At 41.0% G+C, this 27,754-nt stretch overlaps 1 protein-coding gene across 15 annotated transcripts in view; it reads left to right on the top strand.

The window, feature by feature from the left end:
* EYA4 (EYA transcriptional coactivator and phosphatase 4) overlaps positions 1-14,926 on the top strand; it is a 155,034-nt gene extending 140,108 nt beyond the window's left edge. For 13 of the 15 annotated variants that reach the window (XM_032983230.2, XM_032983232.2, XM_042796153.1 and 10 more), the window contains 6 exons: positions 2,152-2,210; positions 2,317-2,477; positions 4,856-4,970; positions 6,745-6,866; positions 9,174-9,274; positions 10,891-14,926. In XM_032983230.2, the coding sequence (XP_032839121.1) occupies positions 2,152-2,210; positions 2,317-2,477; positions 4,856-4,970; positions 6,745-6,866; positions 9,174-9,274; positions 10,891-10,971 (639 nt within the window). In that variant the 3' untranslated portion in view covers positions 10,972-14,926. Of the gene's footprint in view, positions 1-2,151; positions 2,211-2,316; positions 2,478-4,855; positions 4,971-6,744; positions 6,867-9,033; positions 9,135-9,173; positions 9,275-10,890 lie in introns of all 15 variants that reach the window. The other 2 variants (XM_032983236.2, XM_032983234.2) reach the window with 1 other exon arrangement.
* Positions 14,927-27,754: the final 12,828 nt, after the last annotated feature.

The raw sequence follows: 27,754 nt of genomic DNA, 5'->3' as shown, positions 1-27,754 counted from the left end.
GCAAATGTGTATTGCCAATATGTTGAGGAGCTGAGCCAGGGATCCAAGAGGAGAAGAGTAAGGGAGAAAAGGAAACTCATCTCCTGTTCTTGGAGTCAATGACCAAACAGTCTGATAAAAAAATAAAAGCATACAGCAGAGCCTTTGCCACCTACTCATATTTAACTTTGTAATGAAGTTATCAGCACAATGGTTATCTGGAATTTTCAAGACTGGGACAGTGCAGCTGAAAGGCTTAACAAAACCCGAACAGCAGCGTACAGTCCTTATCCAGGAGGGCTTCTGTGTGCCCTCCATTTTATTAGTACACCTTCAAATCCACAGGACTGATTTTTAAACTTTTAAAATTACCCTATGCTTTGACCAGTTCCAGGGAAATCTGTGAAGATTATTAGAAAGACAGATATTGCTCAAATATTGCAAAATACAGACTTAGAATTTGTCCCAGTGGGGCTTTTTTTCTGATTTTTGAGTTCCTGTCCTACACTGGGTGAAGTATAGTTTCATTTTTTTTCTGGAGTGTAAATAATAAGTAATGGTAAAGAAATGAATCTTTTATTTCAGCTGCCACTTTCCCATTTCTTTCTCTTTTCATCTGCTATTTACATCCAAAAGAAGCTTTAAAATACTCTACAGCTCGGGATAATCTCCTCAAACGGAACCAAGAAATTTTATTTCTCCAAGAAGAATGCTTCATTTCTTTTCCTTGAACACAGCTCTTTCATGCCTACCTTAATGGATTAAGCCAGATAGGCAGAGTTTGACCACTCACTCTTTTAGTCTTGACATAAAATTTTAAATTATAACTACTTGTATGATGCAGTGAAATTAGGTATTTGAAAATGACACTATATGTATTTATTTTATATCAAAATTGCTTTTTTTTTTAAAAACAACTTACTTCCTGTGGGTAAACAAAGTTTTCATTCAGTACAGAGCAAACAAAACAGAAGGAACAAATGGTAGTTCCCCAAATTCACACTCTAAGAAATTGTGTCATACGCATTTGGAAATCACTCCTCTACTGAGATTTATCCTTTATCTGGAAAATTTAGCACTGCTACAAGACTGAGATTAGAAATTGAGAACTTCATACTCCTACATGTCACAGAGAGTCTGAATTAAGTGCTGCTTGTCAGCAACTTTATTTGACATAGATGACTCAGACAACTTTATTTGAGTCACAGAACTGGGCATTTTGAAAGATTAGCCTCGTTTTAGTGATGAGATTAAATTATTGAAAAACATGATTTGGAGAGTAATTTTTAAGTACATCCTTGAAATTTTCATAAATTCTTTTGGCATTATGTTAACAACAGCTATTTTAAATATTTTAAAATGATGTACAAAAAAGTAAAACCTCCAGACACTGAATCTCAAGTGCATTTTTGGGTTAAGATGTTAATTCTAGCAACTACAGAAAGTAATAATGTGATACCTGTTCATATCTACTGTTGCTGTTGTGATGGCTTTATTTATTTATTTGTTTGTGCTTCCCCCGCATTTTCCTATCTTTCTGCCAGAACCACAGTACAGAAAAGGATATTTGATAGATATCCAAATATAAAACCAGCTTGGCGGGGAGTTCAGTTTTCCAGTGCACCTCAGTTCCTAGGAGTTACTTCCATCCCTTCTGAAACAAAGTTCTCCAGGGCTGCTTGATTATTTGTGATTTTCCAGCCAAAGGCATATGGATAAATCAATAAAAAAATCTGATAAGAATTCAGGCTCCTAGAGGCTTAACAGAAGTTATATGACTGTTGAAGTTCATCATCACTAACTTTTAGGAATTGGGGAAATAAGTTTTAGGTGGTTTTGGAATATTGGTATGCTAGCAAGACTATAAATGAGACCTGCAATTATTGGTTTTCTTTAATTAAAATAATTTTAATATAAAATCAGACTGAAATTACATATCGCTTTTCTAAAAGCCTATTTTAACTGAAAATTTACACAGTGTAGGAGTTGAAGGTTGTATTATTTTAAAGAAATTGATGGTGATAGGAAGCTGTAGGTGTACACATGCTGCCATCTTCTGGAGAAGTTAGTGGCCTGCACCGATCCTTGCTTCAACATCTGTACAGCTGTACTAAGCATATGGTGAGCATATTCTCTTACAAGATTGTTTATCATTTGGGTTTTCTTCAACAGGAGTGTGATCAAGTTCATATAGATGATGTTTCTTCTGATGATAATGGACAAGACCTAAGGTAAGATACAGCATTTGTTTCTTTTTTTTTTCTTCAAAGATTAAATAAATTGAGCATTTACAGGAATACATTGTATTTATTTTTACTGTATTTTGGGTGTTTGCAGTACCTACAGTTTTGCAACTGATGGCTTCCATGCAGCTGCAAGTAGTGCAAACCTTTGTCTGCCAACAGGTGTAAGAGGAGGGGTTGACTGGATGAGGAAGCTGGCTTTCCGTTACAGAAGAGTAAAAGAGTTGTATAATACTTACAAGAACAACATAGGAGGTGAGTTTAATTGTCGAAACCAATTTAGAAAGCTGATCAGGCTAAACTGCATGGTGATGAACTCCTGCTGAGGGCATGTGTCTTGGAATCCACAGAATAAATGGAAAGTGATGTGGCTGGACCTTGGGCTCTTGAAAGCTACTGACTGTAATGGCAGAGCCAACACTGTGCTGTTGTGCAGGAGAACTAGAGATGGGGAAGCTGAGCAGGGGCTTCCATTTGGCTTCCACAGCACTCATTTTTCTCCTTTAGATGCAGCTTGGCTATATTTACTTTACTGACTGGTTGAGCTACTTTACCTCAAATACGCTGTTGTTCTAGGAAGGAGGTTGTATAGTTTCTACAGCAAAAAATGGTTGTGGCTGGCCTTTTCCATCCTACATTTTCATGATCTGGTTGGTTACAAAACACTGTCTGCTATACTCTCTGATGGGTACCTGCTAGTCTGTTTTCACTGGTGGGTGCAAGAAAACCCTAGCACTGCCATGCCACTAGCCCCTTTTGTAGACCCTGTAGCTTACACAGTTTCTTGTTACTGTTTTCATTCATGGACTCACTCCTGTCCGTGCCAGTATGCTTGTAGGCAATCAATCAGCAGAACTGAAAGAATCTGTTCTGGAGAGCTCTGTGTGACTTGCAGAAACAGCCAGCCCTCTTCTGAGGAGGAGAATGTGTCAGCTGACTCCCTCAAGAAGAGACTGTGAAAACAGGGAATACTTTACATGTCTTCAAGCATTGTTACAGCCACAGTTGAGGATAAGATGAGGCCAACCCAACCAGGGAGTACTCCAAGTAAATACTCTCCCATTGTATAGCATGGACTTTTTCAACCCATCTGAAATTTGTTTCAAATGAACCTGAAACTCAAAGTAAAGCTCACCTTCAGCAAAATGAGACCGACTGGTGTTCTTTTAGCACTTCCTGTAGTCTCTCAGAAATGGAAAACAGTACAACTAATATCGACAGTGAATTAGTCATTACCTTAATCATTTTCTAAAGTACGTAAATCTGGAACATGTTCTTTCACTCTTAGTAGTTCAGAGTCTTTACTTGCCACAAGAAGAAGCAATAGGACCAAAGGGTGGTAGCAGATGGTTGGTTTTCACTTGCCCTGCCTTGCCCTTCGTTGGTGTCATGAATAGAGTTTTTAAATATTAAAAATACTTGAACCAGTATTATCTAAAAGTTTACTGGGTTTTCTTATATCTGCTAATGCATCTAAGATTCTAAAGCTGTTGTGTTTCATAAAACCTTCAACACTAGTAAGAGTTTAAGTCAACAAGCACAGCACAGGGAAACACTAAGACGAACAGTCATTGCAAAGGCAGAGTGCAGATATGTGGTGTGTTGTATTAAGGTTTTTATTCTCTCCCACAAATATTGCTTCTGAAGTACAATCCATCCTTAGCGGGCAAGTTCCTTCATTTATGTTAGCTTTTTTGATAATCTTTTTATCACATATGTATCTGTTTATTTTGAAACAGCTGTTAGAAGGCAACGGAAGGCTAGATCAAACTAGTTACTTCTAGGTTGCTTCATTTCAGATTTTTGAAGACAATCATCACCACTTCTTGGGAACATAGGATATGAAAGAGAAGAGGGTTATTAAAGGTCATGCAGCATGCTTCCCTGCTCTTTCAGGACCAAATCTGAATTAAAAACAGCTTTGTTCCAAAGAACTGATGTCTCAACAGTCAATAGGCTGGGTATTTTTAAAATCTGACCACTTATACCCAAAAGGAGATTTTAAGGTGCTTTTAAGGACTAGCTGAGATACGAGAATGTAAGATGCACAGCTATTTCAGGCTGTAATGCTATAGAAGGAGCTGTCATTACTAATTACAACCAGACATAAAGAGCAAGCCATGAGCAATCAAATGTATTTCCATATGTGTAACCTGAGGTTCACCTATATGCAGTCATAAGCAGGGCAGTTTTAAACATACACAGATACTGTAAAGGCAAGTTTATTCTAAAGTCTCTTCTTTTGTGAGTGTCTGCTTGTGATTCTGGTGGCATGCATCTCCATGTCACTGCCTCTGATAATTAGAGAGTAAGATGTATGTGAGGAGGTGGTTTAAAAAATATGTATTTCTGAAAGGTATACTTTGAAACGTAATAAAGTAGCCTGAATAGATGAAAAATAATCAGACAACTAATTATTAATATCTACAATACTACCTGGCTTTGCTTGTTATAGTGGAGGGCAAATAGAAACAGTGCAATTTACTGAACCTTGAAGACAATAGCTTTTCTCTTTGATGTTTTTTCAAGTTCTAGTGGAATTTAAAATAGAAACTGACCATAAAATGTATATATTCCAGATAATACAGAATTTAATATGGTTTTCTTATTTTTCTTGCTTTTTTACATAAAAGGACTCCTGGGCCCTGCTAAAAGAGATGCATGGTTGCAATTAAGAGCAGAGATTGAAGCTCTAACAGACTCCTGGTTAACAAATGCACTTAAATCATTATCAATTATCAGCACAAGGTAAGTATTTCAGTCTTCTGTAAAAAATTTTTTAGCTTTGGACTTCTAAGGGCTATTTTTTGACATTTTATGTTACAGTCAATTAGTGCATTTAAAGAACAGAACAGTTCTAATACAACTTTTGAATAGGACGTAGGAAAAATTCCATGGAAATTGATTTCATTTTCAGTGATGTCAACATTTACTAAAGATAGTATGAAGTGTCTTCTAAAATGTGATAAATGTCTCTGTGTACACTGAAAGGTTATTGTAGAATTCTGAACCAGCCTTTCTTTTTTATCTTCTGGGCAGCATCATCTGAACTCCATGTCCCTTTGTTCTGATCTTCAGTGTTTATGCCTGTTCACAGTGCTACCTAAATACTGTACAGATTCCAGAACACAAAACCATCTTCCTCCTGTCCTTCCAGACAAATCAGCATGCTTAACTACACTATAAGTTTTCAGAAGAGCAAAAATCTGTTTTAACTGAGCTGAAAGTCTGTGTTCCCAGTAATGAGGCAAAATGAATGTCTTGTTCCTTTGAAATAATAAAACTGTTAATACAGCTGCTGCTTAGTCAGCCATGCAATATGTATGTTATCAGAAATCCTCAAAAATTCTAGTTTTAAACCATAAAAAAGAACAATGTTAAGCCATCTTGCATTCAGAATAAGTCTGGGAAAAGGCTCAGTGTCAAGTGGAAAGAACAAACTTGGAAAGATGTGAATAATTTATTTTAAAGATAGCAACTTTTGCAATATGTATATCTCTTAACTGTTGTTGATTTAATAGTGTCTTAAGCACTTCAAGAGAAAAAAAAAGTAAAAAATTTGTGTAAACCAAGAAAGCTCTGCATTTCTTTCCAAATTACTAGTCTTCAAAAAGACATTTGGTAATGAAGGCCGGTTGAGCATTGGTGGATGAGTTTGGAAAACTGTTACCAGTTACTCAGGACTGTTAAATAATAGTCTTTTGTCTTGTCTTCAAAAAACTGTACAGCAATAAATATTCAGAAGCTACCTGTGAGGCAGCTAAACATCACCTATATTTTCCTGACAGGAAACTGAGATACATTAAGGCAGAAATAGTAGCCTAAGGTCTTGCTTACATTTTCTGGAAGAACCGGGAGGAAGAATCACAACTATTTGCTCTCAGCTCCATGTTTACATGGTCATGCTCATGTTCCAACCTAAAATAGCCTGGCTCTGAGTTTTCTGTTGTGTGACTGCTAACACAACTTCTCCATTTAAGTTTTCATCCTCACCATTTGATGCTAGCTTGTTATTGTGATTATTCTTACCTCTCCCTCTTCTCAGAAATATTTTTACTCTTGAAACGTGATGTCATTGTGCAGAAATCTGTATTAGCTGTTTATTTCCCCTCAAGACAGGAGTAACAAATGAAGTTTTCACATTTTCCTAACACTTTTATTTGTCTGGTAGCTACTGACAAATAATTGCAAGCATGAAAATGCTGCTTTCAAAGCATTTGAATATCTATTTTTGGAAGTAGTTGGTGATGTTAAATGCCTGTATTTTAGTGACCCCATCTTGAAGGACCTGTTTTTTTATAAACCAGTGTGGAATATTTCCTACAAATCAGACCTGGGTAATTTTTAAAGGATTTCACAAAAAGTTTTATGTACATTTTTCTGGAAGTGATGGTGCTGAGCAGCACTGCTCTGTGAGTGAAAGCAAATGTTGAGGAATCCCAAATATCCTGTCCACAGCTGGTTCACCTCATCAGTATTTGGATAATGGTTTTAAACTATTTAACTATTTCTCTCATTATAGGAGTAACTGTGTAAATGTGTTGGTAACAACAACCCAGCTTATCCCAGCACTTGCAAAAGTTCTGCTATACAGCTTAGGAGGAGCTTTTCCTATTGAAAATATTTACAGTGCAACCAAAATAGGTAAGAAAATTGTTCTTTCATGCATTCTGACTACACTGCATTACCAATATTTTTTTGCCAGTAATGGATGGATTCCAAGCCACTTCCCTGACACAGTGTTAGTTATAAGATTTAGGCATTGCATATGTTTAGATGTGTTTATGTCAATAAATTTCAAATTCAGCTCATTTTTAGTGATGCCTGAAGCAATAAAGGTCCCCATACTGATTAAAAGCATCAGAAACTCCTAAGTATGGGGAAAAAAACATAAAATGTGCAGAAAAGAATAAAGCGCTTTGTGAATTCAAATGTAAGCAGAACTTGTGTTAAAATAGTCTCTGCTCTGACCTTCAGTTCTGTGTAAGCTAGGCCACCGTTTCACAAGCTTTTTCTGGACACATAGTACATCAGTGATGGTAACGACAACTGTTACCAACAGAAGCTGTGTTGATGGATGCCACAAGGACACTTCCCTGTTCTGTTGAGAACTGCGTACCTCTTGTGTATTATAGTTTGGAAATTCACGGTTTTTGGAAATCACATCCAGAATTGTCTTGTAAACCAAGACAAGTTACCATTCCTGTGAAATGGGCCACAGCATACAATGACTGATAATTTTGGCAGATTTCATCATTTGCCAATTACAAATTCAAGAATGCTTAATTTCTATACCTATGGTATGGAGTGTGACACTGACAAAAGCATTGCAATATATTACCTACATGATTTTCACAAGTGAATAAACAACGCATATTCTAACAGTGTCTGGAAAAACTATTACCTCAGTCATCCTTTAATTAGCTGTAGCTGTCCTCTAGACAGAAATGCCTCAAACACTTTAAAAACTTAAGTCAATGCACAAAGTATCCCAAATACCACATGGTACTGAGCAGCCTCTGGAATGAATGTCATCTGTCATACAGCCTGTACATGTTGGATTCAGTCACTGAGATTGCACTGGGACCAAAGGAAGGAGCGTTAAGAAATAGTGCCGACAGCACAGAAGGGGGTGGTGAAGTGAAGCACAGTCTCTGGAGGCTCTGTCGAAGTAATTCTGCACCAGGAATTCCTTCTGGGAACAGTGTGGCCGCTGTTACACCCCTGTCAGGAGCACAGCAAACTCTGTTGGGTACAAGATCTCTCGCTACTTTTCATCTCAATGATCTATGCACTGTGCTGAGCACAGGACTATAATTGTAGCTGTTGCTTGCACACACTGAAATCTGATCTTTACTCAACAGTTACTACACATGATGCTTTTCCTAATCATAAGCCCTTTTTTGTGGCCCAGCTGAAAAATAGCAAGACGAGAGCAGTAAGAATCGGAGATCTAGAAATCATGAGCTTGTGAGAAGAGACTAAAAACCTGGAGTGGGGATACACATAATAACAAATGAGGTAGAAAGCTATTGCAGAGAGGAAAGAAATAATCTTTCTCTAGGTTGATGGGAGGTATGACAATAGGTGATGATTTCTTTGCAATGGGGTACATGTAGGTCAAATGTCAAAGAGATACTTCCTAATGGAAAGGGTTAATTAAATATGGAGATTGCCTGTGGAAACATTGAAATCATCATATTAGAATAGTTTTAGCACCAACAGCACAAGCATTTGTTGGTAAAACTGAACCCGCAGTACAATGAGAAGACTGGTAGATGACTTTGCTTGGTCCCTTTCAATCCTGTTTATTGTTGTTACTGGCTTAGCTTGCTTGCTTCCGCATTTCTCCAAAAGAGCCAAATGCTTCATGAAGTTCTCCCAGGATCCTACTGTCTAATTTTATTTTGCTTGTCCATTGCTCTCTGAACATTTTTCCATTGCTACATCACTTGTTGTTGTGGATACCTTAGAATTAAAATTTATGCTTTCCTTGAAAAAATATTACTACAATAACAGGGAAGTACTTAAATTCAATTATTCATTCACTGACCTATTCATTTTTGCAGTGCCGCTAATTCCTTTATCTTAGTGGCTTTCCTGTAACTATTAAGAAAGAGATTTAGTTTTACCTGGAACAGTGTAGTGTCACTAAGGGAATTAATTTCTTCTTACCATCTTTGGCTCTAAATCCCAAGTCTGGGAACTTTTAAAAAGCAGTAGTAACAGTGTCTTACCACTGCAGTAATCCTTTGTAGGGCTTCACCATAACTTGCTTGATAGCTTGAATAAGTAGTGCATTGTTTTTCAGGCAAAGAGAGCTGTTTTGAGCGTATAGTGTCCAGATTTGGCACTAACATAACTTATGTTGTGATTGGAGATGGCCGAGATGAGGAACATGCAGCTAATCAGGTAACTTCTCTCTGAACTCTTATCTCATTTATCTTCCAGGAAAAGAAAGTTGCTTTGAACGAATAATGCAAAGGTTTGGCAGAAAAGTAGTATATGTTGTAATTGGGGATGGTGTAGAAGAAGAACAGGCAGCAAAAAAGGTAACCTGTCTTCTGAAATGTTGGTGTGATACATAGCTACTAATGCAAGCCTTTCTGTTTGCATTTCTGTCAGTGTTGCATAATCACAGAATGACAAATAATTTCAGTCCACAGATGCAAGGCAACAAGAGCATGATGAGATAAAAACTTAGAGCAAAATGAACCATTTGGAAGATAGCATTTGTTTCACTTCAGTTTGGAAAGAACAAAAATACGAAATTATTTTTAAAATAAATGAAAAAGAACTGCAGAAAAAAAAAGTCTGACTGGCTTCAAGCAAATTAAAGAAAAACAAGAGATAGAAAGGGCTATGACATGATGGTTGGATGGTGGTTTTCTTTAAATGGTGAAATCAGGGCAGTTTCACATGAAGTGTTACAGAGAATGTGGAAAAACTTCTAAAGGACTGTGTAAATTTTTTGCTAACATAGATGAAGATCTGTAGCTTACTGAAGCAAATATAATGAACATATAATTTGCTTCAAGAAGGACATATCTGCAGAAGGAAAAAGAACACAACAAGATTGTGCACTAAATCTGTGTTTCTAAAAAAGGACTGTTTCTTTGGAAATATTAGATTTTCTTATGAAAATAATTCAAGTCTAAAATTCACCAGATAAGTTTTCAGTGTTCAGAAACAGTATAAATTAGTAATTTGCACCCTACTTCCCAGCATAATATTGGGAGTGTGCAGAAGCTGCAAATTTTTACCTCATGATGTCTGCAAAGGACATGTAAATATTGTTGTGCTGGAAGTAGTGAAATAAAGTGCCCTTTTAGTTTTTTAACTGGAATGGAAACAAAATAACCAAAATGCTCATTCCAAATGGTTCCTTAATATAGGTACAGTACTGGTGATGGGTCTTTTATAGTTTGTGCTAAACAAAGGTGGTTGGATTGTATACTTCGGAGTTTGGCATGCTTTTTTCTTAACGTTGGCTATCTTGCATGGATAGATACAGAATTCAGAGAGATGGATGAATATAGCACATTACAAATAGATCTGAACACAACATGAAAATACAGGTTTTTTTTCTATTCTGATGAATTGCTGAAGGGTAATAGTGCATATATCTGCATCTCTCACAGATACTGATGCTTTCTGCAACACAGATTATCTTTTTTTTTAAACCAGAAATATGTTACTTTCTTATCCAAAGAGATTTCTTTTTTTCCCCCTAGATGGAGAAAAGTGTAATTCCACTCTGTTTCAAAGTGCTGTGTGTGAAGCCTCTTTTAATGAAAGTCTTATAGCCCTTCAAATGATCATTAAGTATTTTGCAAAGTTTAATAAGTGGAGCAGAAAGGGATTTCCAATTAATGCTTCTTCATATGGGTTTGCATGCTAAAATAAGCAAATAGCCCTTACTAGGTAACAGGCTTTTTCTAAAGAAACTACTAAGGAAGGCTATCTAATTATTTTAGCTTCAGTTGAACTGTTAAGCTCAGATCTATTTTGGTCTGATTTTTGTCAGTACTTCACTAGCAAAAATCAATCCAGAAACAACAGTGGTGTAAAATACGTGGTGGTAATCTGACTAGCCTCGTGTGTCGTATACCGGCCTGTGTCACAGTGTTCATCTTTCCTGACCTTTTCCCCCCTCTAACAAACACAGCACAACATGCCTTTCTGGAGGATATCCAGTCATTCGGACCTCTTGGCTCTCCATCAAGCACTGGAACTAGAGTATTTGTAACTGTGTTCTAAAGTTGGCGACCCTTTTTTTTTATATATATATATTTCAAGTACACTGAATTTTTATGTGTGATTCAATGCCTCTGGCTTTACACATATGAATTGTCTTAAGAAGGGAAGAAGTATTTGGAATTAAAAATTCCAAATTGAAGAATTCAGATTGCTGAATGGAGTTAAAACATTAGTGCTACATAAGGAAGCTCTATGGTCTTATATATGCAACGTTTTTAAATGAATTAAAACTGTGGAGGTTGCTGGTACACACCAAGTGAGCCCTGACCGGAGTGAACAAAGGACTAAAACTGGCAAAGCACCAACACGCGTTTTCCAGCCGAAAAGGTGGTGATCAACAACATTCCTCAAAATGGGATATATTCTCAGCACTGAGGTTTGAACCAGACTTTAGCCTACCTAACCCAGAAAATCTGAATTGGAATGCACTCAGACTGTATAATGACAATCCTGTCTAGACCTGTAATTTGTGTAAATTATTGATGAAAATAATTTACTGTGACTTTATTAGCAGCTGATTTTGGAAGTGGATGCAATTTTTCTTTCTTTGGGGGGGGCAGGGGAGGGAGAGGGTTATATAATATTGTCTCTTTTATAAGTTTGGCAAACAGAATGTGCATAATGATGTGTTGTGCCTTAAAGAGAAGACTGTGTTTGTGTGTTATAATGTAATTTTGGTTAAAAACTATGTAGATAAACAAAAAAACTTTGTGATAATTTTTGACATGACCAAATTTGAAATTCAAAGAAATCAAAGAGCAGGGCTGCACCAAAGCATTTAAGTATTTGTTGCAGTAAGAAAAAATAATAAAGGAAAGTTTGTGTTTTTATTTGGATTCTGAATAATTCCACTGATTGATTGAGGAAAGTTAAGAGTATGTTGGGAGGTTGATACTGGGGACCGTTACCTTGAAAGCTAAAAAAAAAAGTGTTTAACACCTTCAGCATCATTTCTTGATTCTCCAACAAGAGAACTAAGAGCCATATTCATTAATTACTCCACTGAAAGCCATACAGTGAGTGCATCTGCTGTGTATAAAAGAACAAATTCCCACCCAGCAGACAAAGTGTGCAAGTGGTGAAAATGTGGAGTTAAGCCCAGATGGGGAATAAAACACTAGTTCTTTAGGAATGAAAAACTACTAAAGAATCTCTCACCAATCAGATGCACAAATGATGCTACATTTAGCAAATTCAGGATCAACACAAGCTGCTGAAATTGCTGGCATCATGACATTGGCCATTTCAGGGGCACAGTTCACTTTGGTAAACATAACAGTGTTTTGGTAGCTTTTCCAATCTTCTCAACATTTATGTGTCTTCTGTTTTGGGTCAACATGATTTTCCTCACCCATTTTTGATTGTAGAACAGTATTACAAAGGAGCAACCCTAAATGCTTTGAATCAGCAATTTCAATAGCATGTCAGACATCTAAGGAGAGGATAAGGAGGAGATTTTTATGAAGAAATTTTGAAAAATATCTTACCCTAATTTTCATCATTTCTATTAAAAATTACGGTCCATACAGTGATAATTACATTGCAAGTTTTGAACATGCTACCTTTCAGCTTTGGAAAATGAGCAAGGTCCACATTGCACACAGGGTCCCTAGCACTCCACCTGCAGCTTGAGCCCTCTGAAACAACAGCAAGTGGTTCATCTCTCATGGCAGAAGATGAAAACTACTTTCTGATTTTTAACACTGTACGTGGAGAAACCTGAGGTTGCCAGTGCTCTGAGTGCCTGAAGAGGTGTGTGCAACAGAAGATGTTAAATGTAAACTCCAGGATGCCTACACAAAGACAGTAGTCAACACTGAGGTGAAGATCTTCCCTCTCTGTGCTGTGAAGCCACCATATGTCTAGTTACCAGGTAGTAACTTTGTTGATTTAAACTTTGTAGGTTATATGAAAGTTAGCTGGTAGGTGAAAGCCTGGAGTCACTAAAAGTCCAAGGCAAAACTCCTCTATAAATTCATAAAAATGGGACTTCTTTGCTGTGTTGGAATTGGATATACAAGCCACCACACAACAAACTAATGATAATTTGTTATCATGGGGCAGTTTAAAGCCATCACAAAAGACTTGCCACATAGGAAATCATTATATCCTATCTATTTGGGTGATAGATTTGTGTGTCCAGAAAGTAAAAATTATGCATATCTTCCTTATATTTACAGTACGTGCCTAGTCAAATTTGGCCTGGAAGTACATTTTTCATAAAAAACTGTAATACCATCTTCTTGTAGTTTTTCAGGTGGGAAAAAAGTGTTTCTACTGGAATAGGAAAAAGGTTAAAACAAAACCCTTCTCAAGTTCCAGCATCGTAACATTGCATGAGAATCTCAACATAAAAGCCTTCATAAAACCAAAAATTGGTATGGTGAACTAGCTTATTTTTCTCTTTGTTTTTTTTTTTTTCTTTTTTGAACAAGTCATAGTGTTATTTAAATGCATGAAGCAATATTATTTCTCAAGTTATTTGTTCAGCTTTTCAATGTTCTTATCCTAATTGAATGTAAGAACAAATAATAGCCCAGCAACAACCGTCGGTTTTTATAAAAGGTTTGCAGTGCCTTCATTGGAGTTGTGCTTAGCTCTCTGTGGCAGGTATGGCTCAGTTATTATTACTGGACTTCTAGAGAGGAGATGGAGGCAAAAGGAGGGAAGTTTTACAGAACATGACAAAGTTCTGATTTTAACTTGGATTCTGTGTGCTACCATAGCAGAAGTTAATCATAGAAATAAATAATCCACAGAAGTGTACATGCAAAGAAAATTCAAGGATTTAGTTCAAAAGCCTTCGCAATACTAAAATTCTAAAACAAAATTTCAGAGCACAAGTACTCTCTTGCTAAGCAAAAAATGTTATGTATCTTTAAATAATAGTGTGTAGTACACGCCTGCCTTGTAGAGAGAAATTACTCTGATACGTTTTCATGCATGAACAATACAGAGGAGAAAATAACCAAGGTAGAGACGTAGTCACGCCAGACTGTTCCAGATGCGCCTAAACAGATTAAATTGAAGGCTGGTCATTTTGACATTGAGTGCATTTTAATTCAACAGCATATTAATCAGAAGCTGCCTTCCCTTCAGCCTCTCCTCAACTACCAAGATTGAGCACAATGTCATGTTTGCATGTGTTTTGGGCAAATGAAGGTATAGAATATAATGCCCTTTGCTGATACTCCGGCAGTTTTCAGTCAGCACAGACCTTGAACGTTCATTAGGCATTTCAGTAGTCAGCTTGCAGAATACAAATACAGTGTGATCGCAGTTCACAAGGTAGTGTCTTAAACAGATCTAACTCCATGCAGTTCAGTGTATCAGTAAAAGAGGACAGGAAAAACTAAAAATGATGCTTCTTTTTAGATGCCTGTGGAGATGGTGCACAAAGATATAGATGGCAGCCAGCTCCTAGATCTGATTTCATTAGAATCCAGTGTGAGCAGCAGTGTTTGCATCTAAACCAGATGTGGAGTATGTTCCAGTGTAAGCACTGGCAAGGGAGATGAGGCCAAATCAAAATCCTGTATACAAGCACACTTCATCTCGGGGAACGTGAAATCCTGCAGCCAATCAGAATTGCAGAGTTTATGGAGAATATGGACTTGGCCCATGATAGGAAGGCTAGATTTTAGCTGTGAGTTTGTATCTAGATCCAGGGTTTTGGTTCAAAAGTCATCTCTGCTTTACAGGATTGACACCAGGCATATGCTCTAAATGAATATGGTATTTAGAATCTCTGAAGAGGAGCTGAAGTGACGTGAGCCAAAATCCCAGCAATAGCAGAATTTTGAAGATAGAATTGAAGCCAAGGGTCTCTGTCATGTATTAGCAGATTATAGTTTATTAGGGCCTACATAATTTAAGAAAATGTAAATTAAAATTAAAAGCTTGTAAAATTATGTACATCTTTACTACTTCTCAATAAATACACTTGGAAATGTCATTTTCTGCACTATACCATGTTGTAAGATGCTTGGTTTGTGGTTGAAACCCTCCGTACACAATGTCTCTTAGAGGAACTGACTGTGACGTTGGACTCTGTTTAAGTATGTCCCTGCTCCCTTTGTGGTTCATGCCTGGAGCAGCCCTGTGCCCATGGGATCTGGTAGGGACTGGCTCACCTGCATACTGTTTGCAGGGTGCAGCCTCCAGAGGGAACTTCCCTCCGCACGGCACCAAAGTTTCCTCCCCAAGAACATTAGGTGCCATGTTCCAGATGCAGCCTGAGCAACAACCAACACCTTTGTTGCAGTGTCCTTGGGGCAAAATACAGATCAAATCAATTGATGGGCTAGACACATAGCGTGTTCATTTAAATACCCTTACCAGTCTACTTACTAATGTTATGCTAATGTCCTCCTTATGGTCATGGGTTGTTCAGGAGACAGAGCCGGGCTGCTGAAGGGAAGCAGCCATTCCAGTTGAAGCTGAATCTCACGGAACTTTGTCGATGTCTCTGGGAGCAGTGCTTCCTGTCAGTGAGGTGCTAACCTTGGTTTGAAGGAAGCAGTCCCCCCACAGCCTGCTGGCGCAGGCTTTAAGGCAGAAGTGGGACCGCAGGATTATCAGCATGCTTAGACATGACATCATGATCTTGGGAACAAGATAGAAAATGGCAAAGCATTGGTAACCACAGTGCTTCAACCACAAGAGGCATTTTGTAAATAGTGGATTTTTTTTCCCGATAGATTAAAGCACATCCGTTAAAAATACAACTGGTCTGTATGTACATCTGCCTTTTCCTCCAATTTTAGGAACGAAAAATAAGATATATCAAAAATAGGGTGGTCAAAATACAAAGGTAGACCATCTACTGAGCAGACTGACCCATAGTTAACAGTAGTTTTAACATTGTGTCTCCCAGATGGGTTTGCATCTGACGCTAGAGAAGAGGAACCATCAGTACCGTTTCAGGAGAGTGAGATAAAAGGTAGTCAGAAAATGGTTTTCCTCATGATTAAAACTGTGAGATTTAAGAACTTTTCCCTTTTCACATCATCATAAAAATTAGATATTGGGGGGTTTTATTTTAAAGATTTTGTCTGGGTTATAGCACAGCATTAATTTCACTTCTTATTGCTGAGAAACTCAGTGCTCTAAATGGCTGTCAGTATGTCCTGCACATGACAATTCACAGCACTGAACTAAAGTAAAAACATTATACTGAGAGCATTTATGGGTGGAGAAATAACGCTTCTACATTTGGGTGCAAAAATACCTCTTCCTCATTATCCATTACCTAAAGAGAATACACAAGGAAAAACAAGCAGAAGTTCAGAACGGAATTATTTATGTGTGCCTTCTACTGTTTGCTAATGTGTTATTATCTCTAGGGGATGCAGATTTAGGGTTGATTTGTTTGATCCATTTTCTTTTTTTCAAACAAATAATGGATTCTTAAATTTTACAAATATTTATAGATTCGGGGGAATTGTTTCAGTTGTCAAAAGCCCAGGCAGTAGGAGGAACACAGAGAAAGTCAAAACATCTCAATAGGGGTTTTTTGTATGTTAGTTTCTCTACCAATTTCAAGGTTTGATTTTCCAAGAACTGAATCTCTGACTTGAAACCACTAATAAAAAAAAAAATGAAAAAGAGGAATTGTTATTGTTCTGGTTGGGAAGAAAAGGGAGAAAGGGAGAAAACACCAGAAAGTTTCATAAATTGATTTGTAAGTGGACAAGCAAAGAAAATCCTTTGTTGAACAAAGTACCATTTCTCAAATTTGACAGATGAGTTATTCATCAAACATCCATCTAAACACAGATTATTAGAAATTCACATATGTACTTCAATAAATATGCAGCAGGAAACCAGAAAAACGTGAAGGACAGGATTTAAATGAACTATGTAGTATCAAGGAGTCGGGCTGAGAATGGAGGTCAATTAGACTTGTTTTTTCTGCTGCGCTCTCAGTGTCTGGGAGAATGAAGTGCTGCAGAGGAGCAGCAAATGGAAAGTGTTTCATGTTTCCTAGGCTACTATACAGCCTACTGTGCCCTTCACCAGGAAGCACACACTTTTTCTACATTAAAAAAAACAACTGGAGCTGTTTGGAAAATATTAGAAATTGTTGACTCATTGAAACCAAAATGTGTTTTGTGACAGCACACACCAATGTCAATTAATGGAACATTTCTAGTCATGTTTAGAGAAAGAGTGAATCAGGAGCCTACCGGATCAGCCAGAGAAAAATTCTGAGCCATTGCAGGAGTCTGGTGACTGGCTCTCAGCTGACATATCAAGCCCCTGTTCTTTGATTTCAGCTTGTCTGGGTTAGGACCTCGGTTTCTGGTTTTCTGGCTTTATGACTCAGAATGGCCCTAGTTTGGTGCAATAGTGAAGGGGAATGTTTCTGAAATCGGAAATAAATAAATAAATTAGAGTAATAAATAAATAAAGGGAAATAAAAGTGAAAAAAAAAAAAATCTCCCTCCTTACCCAGCACCAGAACACTATGCCCATTGTAAAGGGCTCTGGAAAAAAGAAATCTTCCTGGAAAGGATTTAGCAACTGAGAAGCTGTGGTAGGTTGGTCAGTTGGCTGCAGGGTGGGGTGGGGGCAGACAAGACATGGGAAAAGACCAGCAACCAGAAAAGGCATTTTTCCCTGGACAGTGTGGGTGGATCTCTCCTGTTTTATAGCACAGCCTTATTGGTGTTTTGTGCTCTGAACTCCTGGCCCATACAGTTACCCCTTCCAACTGTCCCACCAACTCTGGTCCATGGGTTTTTGCAGACTGATCTTTTTGCTGCCTCGTTTCTCTCTTAACACCTTTATGTTACCTCATTGCAGCTGCAGCCCATCGCTGCCTGTGAATTTACTAGGATCTCAAATAGCCTTTCAAGTGTAGCAGCTCCTCACAACTTTTGCAGGAAAAAGAAAGAGGGCTCCATCAGTGTTACGCTACAGGCCACAGAGGCAAGCGAGCCCCTGCAGCCCTGCCTCCCTGCCCATGTGGGATAACAGGGTTGTAGACAGGACAAGCTGTAAGCATCAGCCCAGCCAGACATGTTACTCTCCCTTTGGTGAGCAGGGCTGCAAACGCTTCCTTCAGCCGCTGCTTGCAGCCAGCAGGGTAGGGAACAACTGTCACCCTTGTAAGTACTGCCCGGCAGGAGATGCCATACGCTTTTGCAGAGCAGCAGGGCGCAAGGCAAGGAGAGTTGGCCTTCCAGGGAGGGAGCAGAAGCAGAAAACTGGCAGCAAAGGCTTGTGCACAAAGATGAACATAAAGGGGTCGTGGAAGAAGCACACACAGAATGGATGTGTCCCTTCGTGGAGTTGGGGGTGATGCACTGAGTACAGCTTGCCAGGTTAGTGTAAGGAGAACATGTCTAGTTCTGTGAGCCTCCTGAATAGCCAAGCAAACACCAGGCACTTAGCAGCAGGACTTCTTTGCAGGGTTTTTTGGGGGGCCATGGTGGGTTAGCCTTGGCTGGCAGCCAAACTCCCACCCAACTGCTCACTCACTCGTCCCCTCAGTGGAACATGAGAAATAGGAAGAGCAGTAATGAAAAAGCTCGTGAGTGGAGATGAAAACAGGGAGATTGCTTAGCAATTACTTCATCGGGAAAACAGACTCCACCTGAAAAAAAATAATTTATTGCTGATTAAATATTTAATCACTGCGTTGGGTAGTGGGAAACAAAAAGTCAAACATTAAGACAGCACCTTTCCTCCCCTCATTTGCATGCCCAGCTTCACTCCTCCACTGCCAACATCTCTGCGTCCCTTGAGCAGCACCGGCAGAATGGGGGGACTATGGCAGCTACAGCCAGTAAGTACACAGCAAGTCCTCTCTGCTGCTCCTTCCCCCTCACGCTTCTCCTCTGCTCCAGTGTGGGCTCCTCTCTGCAGACCACGGTTCCTCCAGGGAATGTCCACCTGCTCTGGCACAGGGTCCTTGCTGTGGTTTGAGCCTACTCAGCAGCTAAACACCACACAGTCGCTCACCCACCCTCCCTCCACTTGGGAATGGGGAGGGAATTGGAGGGGCAAAGGGAAACTCGTGGGTTGAGATAAAAACAGTTTAATAACAGTAACAGAACAATACGCTGACAGCAGTATCAATGGGTAATGTACAATACAGCTGCTCACCACCCACTGACCGATAGCTGCCTGCTCCCAGCCAGCGATCCCCAACACAAAGGCCCCACAGCCACACCCCCGGAAGTGAGAGCCCCTCCCAGCCCTCTCCTGCCCTTATATAGTGAGCACAGTGTCACATGACATGGGATATCGGCCAATCGGGGCCCAGCCCTCCAGCTGTGCTCCCCCCGCCCCCGCACACAGGTGAGGGCACTGGGGCCTGGGGAGCCCCTGGGGTCTCAGGGGGCTGCAGCTCCTCCCGCTGCCAGACCAACGGGAGCTCTAGGCCAGCCCCAACCAGGACAGTCCTCCATGGGCTGCGGTGTGGCTCCACCATGGAGCTCCTCCTCCTTCTCCTCATCTGACCGTGGCATTCCCTCTGCTGCTTCTCACCCGTTTTGTTCCCTCCACCTCTGCCTGTGCGGTGTTTTCTGCCCTTTCTTGCACACGCTTTCCCTGAGGCGCTGCCACCGTGGCTGCGGGGCCCAGCCGTGCCCTGTGCTGGATGTGCTGGAACCGGCCATGTCCAGCACAGGGCAGCCCCGGGATCCCCTCAGGGGCCACGCCGCCACGCCGCCGCTGCCAGCGCCTGGTCACCTGCACCCAAAATGGAGTGGGAGAGGAGGTGCATCTCAAAAAACCCCAACACAATGTCCAATCTCTAGTTCTGCATGGTTTGCATTAATGGTAGAAGCCTGCTGGGAGAGGACAGGTCTTAGCAGGAAGAGGCACACAGACCTAACTGGAAGCAGAAGAGCAGAGGGCAACACGGGGTTCTCTTCTGCTGCCCAAATTACCCAGAGCCTCTGAAGAGGTCCCAGCACATCTTAAACCTGATGCCGGAGAACTGCCAGGTTAGGTCTCAGCAGGTCTAACTCCTAATCGCTGGCTGAGACAGGCATGGCCATGCCTTTTCACCTCCTGCCCATCACGCATGCCTCCTCCCACCTGCCCCATCCCATCTCCATCCCCCCACCCCAGCCCCACTCCTACCCCCTTCGTAGCCAGTTTACAGAGAAGCACTTTGCCCGCCCCAAGATGCCAGGCAGGCCTGAGGTCCCATCAAAATGCCCACATGCCCAAGATCATCCTCACGCCCTGCACCACATCCAGGGCATCAAGATCTGAGTGTTTAGCAGAGAAGCCAGGAGGCCATTTGAAAAGTGCCACCCAAGTGCATAAGAACCATCCTAGCCATTTGGCAACTGAGCTGTTTGCTTTTAGCAAACCATGAAGGCATGGCAATTCACAGCCTCATGATGTCTGCCACATGCAGACAGTTAAATAAATTAATTATCCAGGAAATAGTTAGCTGTTACGGTGAAACCTTAGCATCAGTCAGCTGCAGTTGATTTATTCCATTGCCATTGCAATACACTAATGGGCTAAAAAGATGGTTTTCATTTATTTATCTCTGTGTGTGTATATATATGTACGTATAATTTTTCCCCTGGAATAAACAGTTTATTTGATGGCAATGGGCAGTAGTGAACAGGGACTGAAATGGATATTTTCTGAGTGTGGTTTTTAACAATGTATGAATATTCTTTTTCACCCATGCGGAGTACTGCCCCAGTGATGACAAATGTGTACATACCACTGTGAAACTTGCTTCAGCATAAAAGCTGTTGCTTCTGGTGGCAGGATCTTTCTGTGCCACCTACTTCAGACAGTCCTGACCTGTCACCCTCAGGCTGCACTCTGCGTAGGGAAGGTTTCAGACATCACTGGAGGTGTTGGTCAAGCTGACAGCTTCATCCCTCCATACACAACTCAATCCTGCTAGAAGGAAATGAGATAGCAACAATGAAATGCTTTTTTTGTTCCTGTTTTAGCTGCAGGGTGTAGGAGCTGCTAGTGTAGCTTGGCATATCCCTACAGTACCTGATCCCATCCCCTTTATTCAGGAGAAGTGTTCAGGGAGGGATAGATCTTCACAGGCTGTCCCTGCAGCCCTTGCCAGCTTGCCCAGGAGCTGGTCTCCTGCCAGAGCCAGGCTGCACATCCCTGTGCTGGGGAGGTTTTGTGCCATGGGAAGCCTCTGCCTCTATCTTACCAGCATATTCCATGAGCAGCCTATAATGCTATCTTTACAAGAGCGCATCAGCTTCAAATGGAAAGCCTGTAGGTTGATTTAGTTTTATGGTACAAGCCATGACTGCAGCCCGTGCAAAGGCGTATTTACCAGAAATCCTTAATGACATCTGTGCCTCATGATCATTCATACGTAAAGCAAAACAAAACAAGGAGGAAAAAAATGGCGGAGGGAGGAGAATGAAGCCAAGTGTGGGGGGCTGCTCCATTCAAACAGCATATGCACACTGATTTATGAAATGTGATCCTATTCTTAACAATCACCACAGGCCACTGACACACAGCAGCTGATGGTGGTAAGGTAATTAGCAAAGCCCAACTTTTCCTGTTACGCACTGTGAGCTAAAATGAGAGTTTTATCGCAAGAACTGAATAGTCTTGATGAAGAACACATTCAACATTGAACTGCCTGGTGACCAATACAGAGGCTGTATAGCCACCCAGCCCCCACAGCCAGTTGAGAGCAGAAAGAGACGAACCTGCCTACGTGCCTTCTCAAGGTGGGAGACTGTTGTGGTTTGAGCCCAGAGGGCAACTGAGTGCCACACAGCCATTCACTCACCCCTTCCTGCTCAGGAATGAGAAGGAGAAAATAAAGTAAAAGGCTTGGGAATCAAGATAAGGACAGGGAGGGGTGGTTCACCCATTACAGTCACAGGCAAAAGACAGACTCCAGACTCATTAAGGGAAGAAAAAGAGCATTGCTTTAATTCAAACACTAACAAAAACAACACTTAACAGACAAGGTGGAACAGTGAAAAGCACCACCACATCCAAAAAAACCACCTCCCCACGCTCCTCCCTTCTTCCCGGGCCCAGATCTTCTCCCAGTCTCTCTACCTCCCCCCCTCAGCGGTGCAGGGCGCAGGGAATGGGGGTTACTGTCAGCTCTCTGCTCCTTCCTTCTTGAGAGACAGGGTGAACACCATACATCCCTCCTCTGCTCCACGTGGCTCCCCTCTCACTGGAGACAGTCCTCCCTGAACCTTCTCCGCTGTGAGTCCTCCCCATGGGCCACATCCTTTCCCATGCTGATCCAGCATGGGCCACCCCTGTGTGTTGCAATCCTCCCAGCGCCAAACTACAACAGTGTGAGCTGCTTCTCCCCTTAGAATCTCAGCCTCCTTTAAGTGCAGATGCCTGTCCTGGTGTGGGCTCTTCCACAAGCTTCATGTCGGCCTCTGCTCCACTGTGGACCTCTATGGGTGGCAGGGGGGGTCTGCCCTGCCATCACACCACAGGATACAGGGGGGTCTCTGCTCTGGTACACCTCTCCTCCTTCCTTCTACTGACTTCAGTGTTCACATAAGTGTCCTTCTTGTAACTCCTCCTCACAAGTCTCAATCCCCTCCCAGGTTCACCTTCTTAAATACATTATCACAGAGGCACAGCCACCATCACCAATTGGCTTGTCCCTGGCCAGAGGCTGGTCTGACTTGGAGCTGGGGGAGCTTTCCAGAAGCTTCTCACAGGGGGACACTGCTGTAGCTCCCGCCCCCGCTACCAAAAACCCCACCACTCAAACCCAGCACAGCGCCAACCCCACTCACCTGGCCCCTCACCTTGACCATCACAACCTTGCTTGCCACCATCTCGGTGGAAAGAGGGCAGTGGGCCAGGCAGCATCGCCCCTGGGGTTAGCCCCCAGGGAGCAAGGAGTGCAGTTCCCAGTGCTGTTTATCTCTGAGTTGTTTTTACACCCTCCTTAGACTAAGTTGGTTCTCAGTGGAATAGGGGTCTTAGCTGGGAGGAGCCTACTCACAGAAGAAGAAAACCAACACCTAATTTGGGCCCTCAAGAAGTCAAGAGCCACTCAGCTCAAAGCACTTGCTAGTGTTTTTATTTTTCACTTTAACTAAATGCTCAGAGTGAGTTTTCTTCTCTGGTTAAACTGTAATTCCTTAAAAGCAGTTTATTTATAATGGAAAGGCTGACTCAACCTTCACTCTAATAACCAGAAAAACACAACAGTAAAATGAAACAACAAATCATTGTTCTGACAGTAATGAGGCGCTTGCTTAGACATTTATCTGTCCTTTCACAGGGCAGTAATTTTATGGTTGAAAAGCCTTGGTTTTAAACTTCATGTCTGGGAAGAAATTGCCAAGCTCTGGCCAAAATTGGCTCATTTAGCAGATGGTAACATTGTACATAATTAATGCATTCATTTTCATTCTTAAAAACTAGTAAATGCAGCTTATTTGAATTTCCTCCTGAAAGCTGAATTTATTAGCTACAAAACATAGAGACTGTGCCAACTGTTTCAAGGAGATTATATCCTGTATTTCCCCTATTTTCTTACTGTTTTCCACCAGTATCACCTGGGTGGCTCTTCCCCTCTCTATAGGAAACTTCAGACCAGGCGACAGCTTTTTCCTGTCCCTTTTATTCCTCCATATGTTTTCATGATAAAGGTTTCTTTCCCTCACCTCCATTTAAAAAGCAGAAAGGCTGCCACTTGTTTTCTGAAAATGACTTTAAATTCATCAGCTCTCTCAGACTTAATAAAGTGACATGTTTACAATGTTAAAGGAAATCAGGTGTTTTAATGTTAAATGAAAAAAACATATTTATGTAGTGTTATAATAATGCCATTTGCCTGGCCTTTCTCAGTCTATTCATCACACAGCAATCTCCCCACAAGATGCTGTGGAGTCTGTGTGCTGGAATGCCATGCAATAATAACCTCAGATTCACCATAAATAATGTATTGCAGAGTCCTCCCTCCTTGCTGCTGGCAGCTGCGGCAGTGGGGCACATGTAGGGAAAAAGCCAGCCCCCAGGCAAGTGGCAGCGAGGATGGAGCAAAGGAAACCTGCTGGCAGGTGGGTACCTCTGTGCTTCTCAGGCAAATCCCACTCATGCTACTGGTCCCACCACAGAAGTGCTGCTGGTCCCTCTCGTGCTGCTGGTGCCACTGCAAAGAGATGGAAGCAGAAAGCTGGGACTCTTGCTGGGCTCCAGGGTGACAGCTGCTGATGCCCCCTTTGTTTTGAAGGCCACCCTCCAGCGCTGCCACTGAAGCGGGGACAGTGCACACAGGTGGATCATCACGTTTTTTTCTGGCACTCAGCCTTGCCGTTCCCAGCTCCATGGGCACTGCTAGCCATTTTGGTACCTAAGTCCATGGTGCTAAGCAGCATTATTGCCCCAAGCGAGAAGTGTCCACAATGCTTGAGATCCTTCCTTGAAAGGACAAAAACTTGTCCCATCCTGGGAAGTGATGTAGGTGATGGGAACCTCCAGTTTTAAGATGGTTTCTTCTTGAGAATAGAGTTTTTTAATCTCCTAATCTAGTTTGTAAATTCAGCAGTCAGGTATGCACCTCTCAGCAGAAAAACAGAAGGATTCAGTCATTTCCAGTAAAGTGGATAACAGCAGAGTCCCTTCGGCAAGTAACCTCTGCCAGGCTATGGTTTATATGTGGTTTCCTGAGCCAGTTCCCACCTCACTGCAGCTGGGCTGAATGCACTGCGCTCCACAAGAGAAATACCTTGTTTACCTCTTACACGTCACTTGTTCCCACACTCTGAAATACACCATCACCTGTCACCATGTTCTCAGAGGTCTGCTCAGAGGTGTTATTGACATGGGCGAGTTTAGGCTTCTCCTGGCACATTTACTTAGTGCTGAGTCCCAGCATGAGTATTCTCACAAATGCTGTAGAAAAAAAAGCAGTCAGGTTAGGCAGGTATGATCTTAATGGTTGGTATTTAACAACCAGAATTTTTCCCTTCTTTGTATTAAATTACCCTAAAAAGGAAATCCTTCAGTTTTCCAACAAGCTGAAGCCCTTCATGGGACTCCCCACCAACAGCTGTGGTGCTCTGCTACTGAGCAAGTCTAGGGAGAGAGCTTTCAGGGAGAGAGGCACAGCTTACTTCCTCCCTAATAAATAGAAAGGTGCTGCTGTTTTGTTTTAACATATAGGTAACTGAGGCACCAAGTGTTTTATGGTGGCACAGAATTGCAGGATATGTATCACATGTCCTGGACTAACCTCGTCTCTCTGCCCTTAACTGTTGCTAAATCCAATAACTATTCTTCTCTGGTCAAGGCCCCATGTGACTTCTTTTATCCTTGTTGGATGTTTTTATTCTGCTTCATGCGCAGAGATTGGTGTAGGTCTATAATGAAAACATGCTGGTTTTTAAGAGGAATTGCTGAAGGAGATACTGAATATCTATCTAGTAATTCAACCGCTTTCATAGAGGTAGGTAGAATATATATCTTTAATTGGTAGCCATTTCTTGTTCCCCCTCCTGCTGAACCACCATCAGACTCTACTCTGCGGTTTTATGCTAGAAAACATCTGGAGAACGTGTGGTCCCTGACGTCTTTCAGCTGGCTGTCTTTGCTGAAGGCTAATTCCAACCTTCCTTGTAACTCCACTGGTAGTTCTGATTAATATCTTTTCTTGCACCTGTAGATCTCAGAGCCAGCAGCTCCTGCATTCAAGTATGCAAAGCTACAGACACTTGACACTCAAACTGACTGCTGGGGTTAATAAAGGAATCTTGTCTCTGCTATGAAGACTCTGAAATAGTGATCTCTGAAGTGACGCAATAGCAGTGAGATCTGTGGTGATGCAGTAACACCACAGAACAAAACATCTGGCTATGGAATGCAGCCACTAGACCCTGTGACAAAAGCTTCTTTTAAATAGTTTCAAGAGGATGAGGTGTGTAAAGAAGTGGATTACCTTGTTTCAACATACTTCTGATTTAAAAGAGTGTGAACCTCTTTATCTCTGGTAACCATTGATTTCAATATTGAGATGTATTACAAGAAAAATATTATAATGATAAATCATCGCATTATACTCCTAACCTTGTAACTGGAAGTCTTTTTTACCATTAAACTTTCTTTCTTGACTCTCACAGTAGTAAATTAACAATCAGTCTCCATGATGCTTTTTTATATAGAGAGACAATGCTTTCAAAGCTCTTATCATTGTGGATTTCAGGATGACGTAATGAATAGAAGCCAGAACTCTTGTTACAATGTTAGCATTTATTAGGACAGTCAGGAACAAAACAAATGTGTTGATATTTGCTTTGTTTAAAACAGCAAACTGAGTAACAGAGCATGCAGACTCTGTAATGTGATGCTGGCTGATACGCTTCTTTCCAGTTTCTCCACCTTTGTACTTAACTCAGAGTTCCTCGGTGGTTTTAACTGTGTAGATTACTTCCCAATTCAGAGATTTTCTTGTGGTCCAATTTACTTCTCCACGTCTGATCATGTACCTCCCCTTTCACAGCAGCCTACTGCTATGTAACTTTAATGCCTGGTTTGGAAAAGCCACATTCAGTCATGTATGTTTGACTTCTTCGGTGCAGTAAGGCTGACCAAAGAAGACTGCCTTGTTTTCTAAAAATGTAAGCAGATACTTGGAGCAGAATCAGCAGTCCCAAACCTGTAGCTGTGGGAATGGCCGCTCTCCACTTGCCTACTTGCAGCAATTTCTTCAAGTTGATCTTCCCTGCAAAAGACTCTTTCTGTTACTGCACTTAAAAACACAGAAATTATTACATTAATTGTCCATCGAGTAAGCTGTCTCTAATGAGGAACAAAGCCTAGCAATGAGATGAGTGAAAGGCCAGTTCCATGGATTAAAACCCAGGGCCAGCAGTACTGAGAGCTGCACTCCCTCACCAGCTCCTTACAGTCTGCTGTCGCCCAGATGTTCAGAGCTTGTCCCACCTTGGGGGTTTTCCTGCTTCACAGCTCTCTGGATGCTTTCACAAGTGGAAGCCATTTTGATTTTTCTTCCAAAGTTATTCAGGAGAACTTAGGTAGGTGCCACATGTCTTATGAAAAGCCATATCAGATCTGATTAGACTAACTATCCATCAGGTCTAGCACGTTTCTGACAGGGACCAGCAACAGATATTTCAGGGAAAAAGGAAAAACTTTCAGGAAAGATGAAGAGGCTGTGACCCATCTTGAACAAATTTCTTCCAGTCTTTCAGCAGCTACTGGCCTAAGAAAGCAGACTGGCAACTTATATAACTAACTACCTGCACTGATGGAATTGATGGCAGTATTATTCATCACCAGTCTTTTCTGAACTTGTCACGCTCTTTCCCTCAAAACTTTACTTGGCAATCAAAATTACAGGTCAGCTATAACTGTTTTGAAACCATATCTCTTTCTGTTATTAATCTTTTCTCTCAATTTTAGTTGGTATTACCCACACAATATTATGGGGAAGGAAGAATTGTGGAATATAAGGGAAGTAAAATAATAGTAACTATCATCTACTTCGATCAAGTGGACATGGCATGTCAGAAAAGGGTAGTAGTACTTGGCAATGACTCTGTATTTTTTCTGACCCCTTCTTCCTACTCCCACCTTTCATGACATTAATTATATCTTGTGTACTCTGTAGTGCACAGCTATGCATTCAGCAAAGATGCCCAAGATAACCGAAAAAACATTTAGATACTTAATTGCTTCTTACCCCTTGCTGATGGAGTATCTCTGTTCATACAGTATTTTTACAATTCATTTTGTTGCAAATCCATAACACACTTTTTAGTCCATTTTGTAACTACTGTGCATTTAAAATA

The sequence above is a fragment of the Tyto alba genome, unplaced genomic scaffold (genome assembly GCF_018691265.1).
Source record: "Tyto alba isolate M040663 unplaced genomic scaffold, T.alba_DEE_v4.0 Super-Scaffold_22, whole genome shotgun sequence".
NCBI lineage: Eukaryota > Metazoa > Chordata > Aves > Strigiformes > Tytonidae > Tyto > Tyto alba.
The sequence above is the reverse complement of the archived record's forward strand: the minus strand, read 5'-3'. Positions and strand labels throughout refer to the sequence as shown.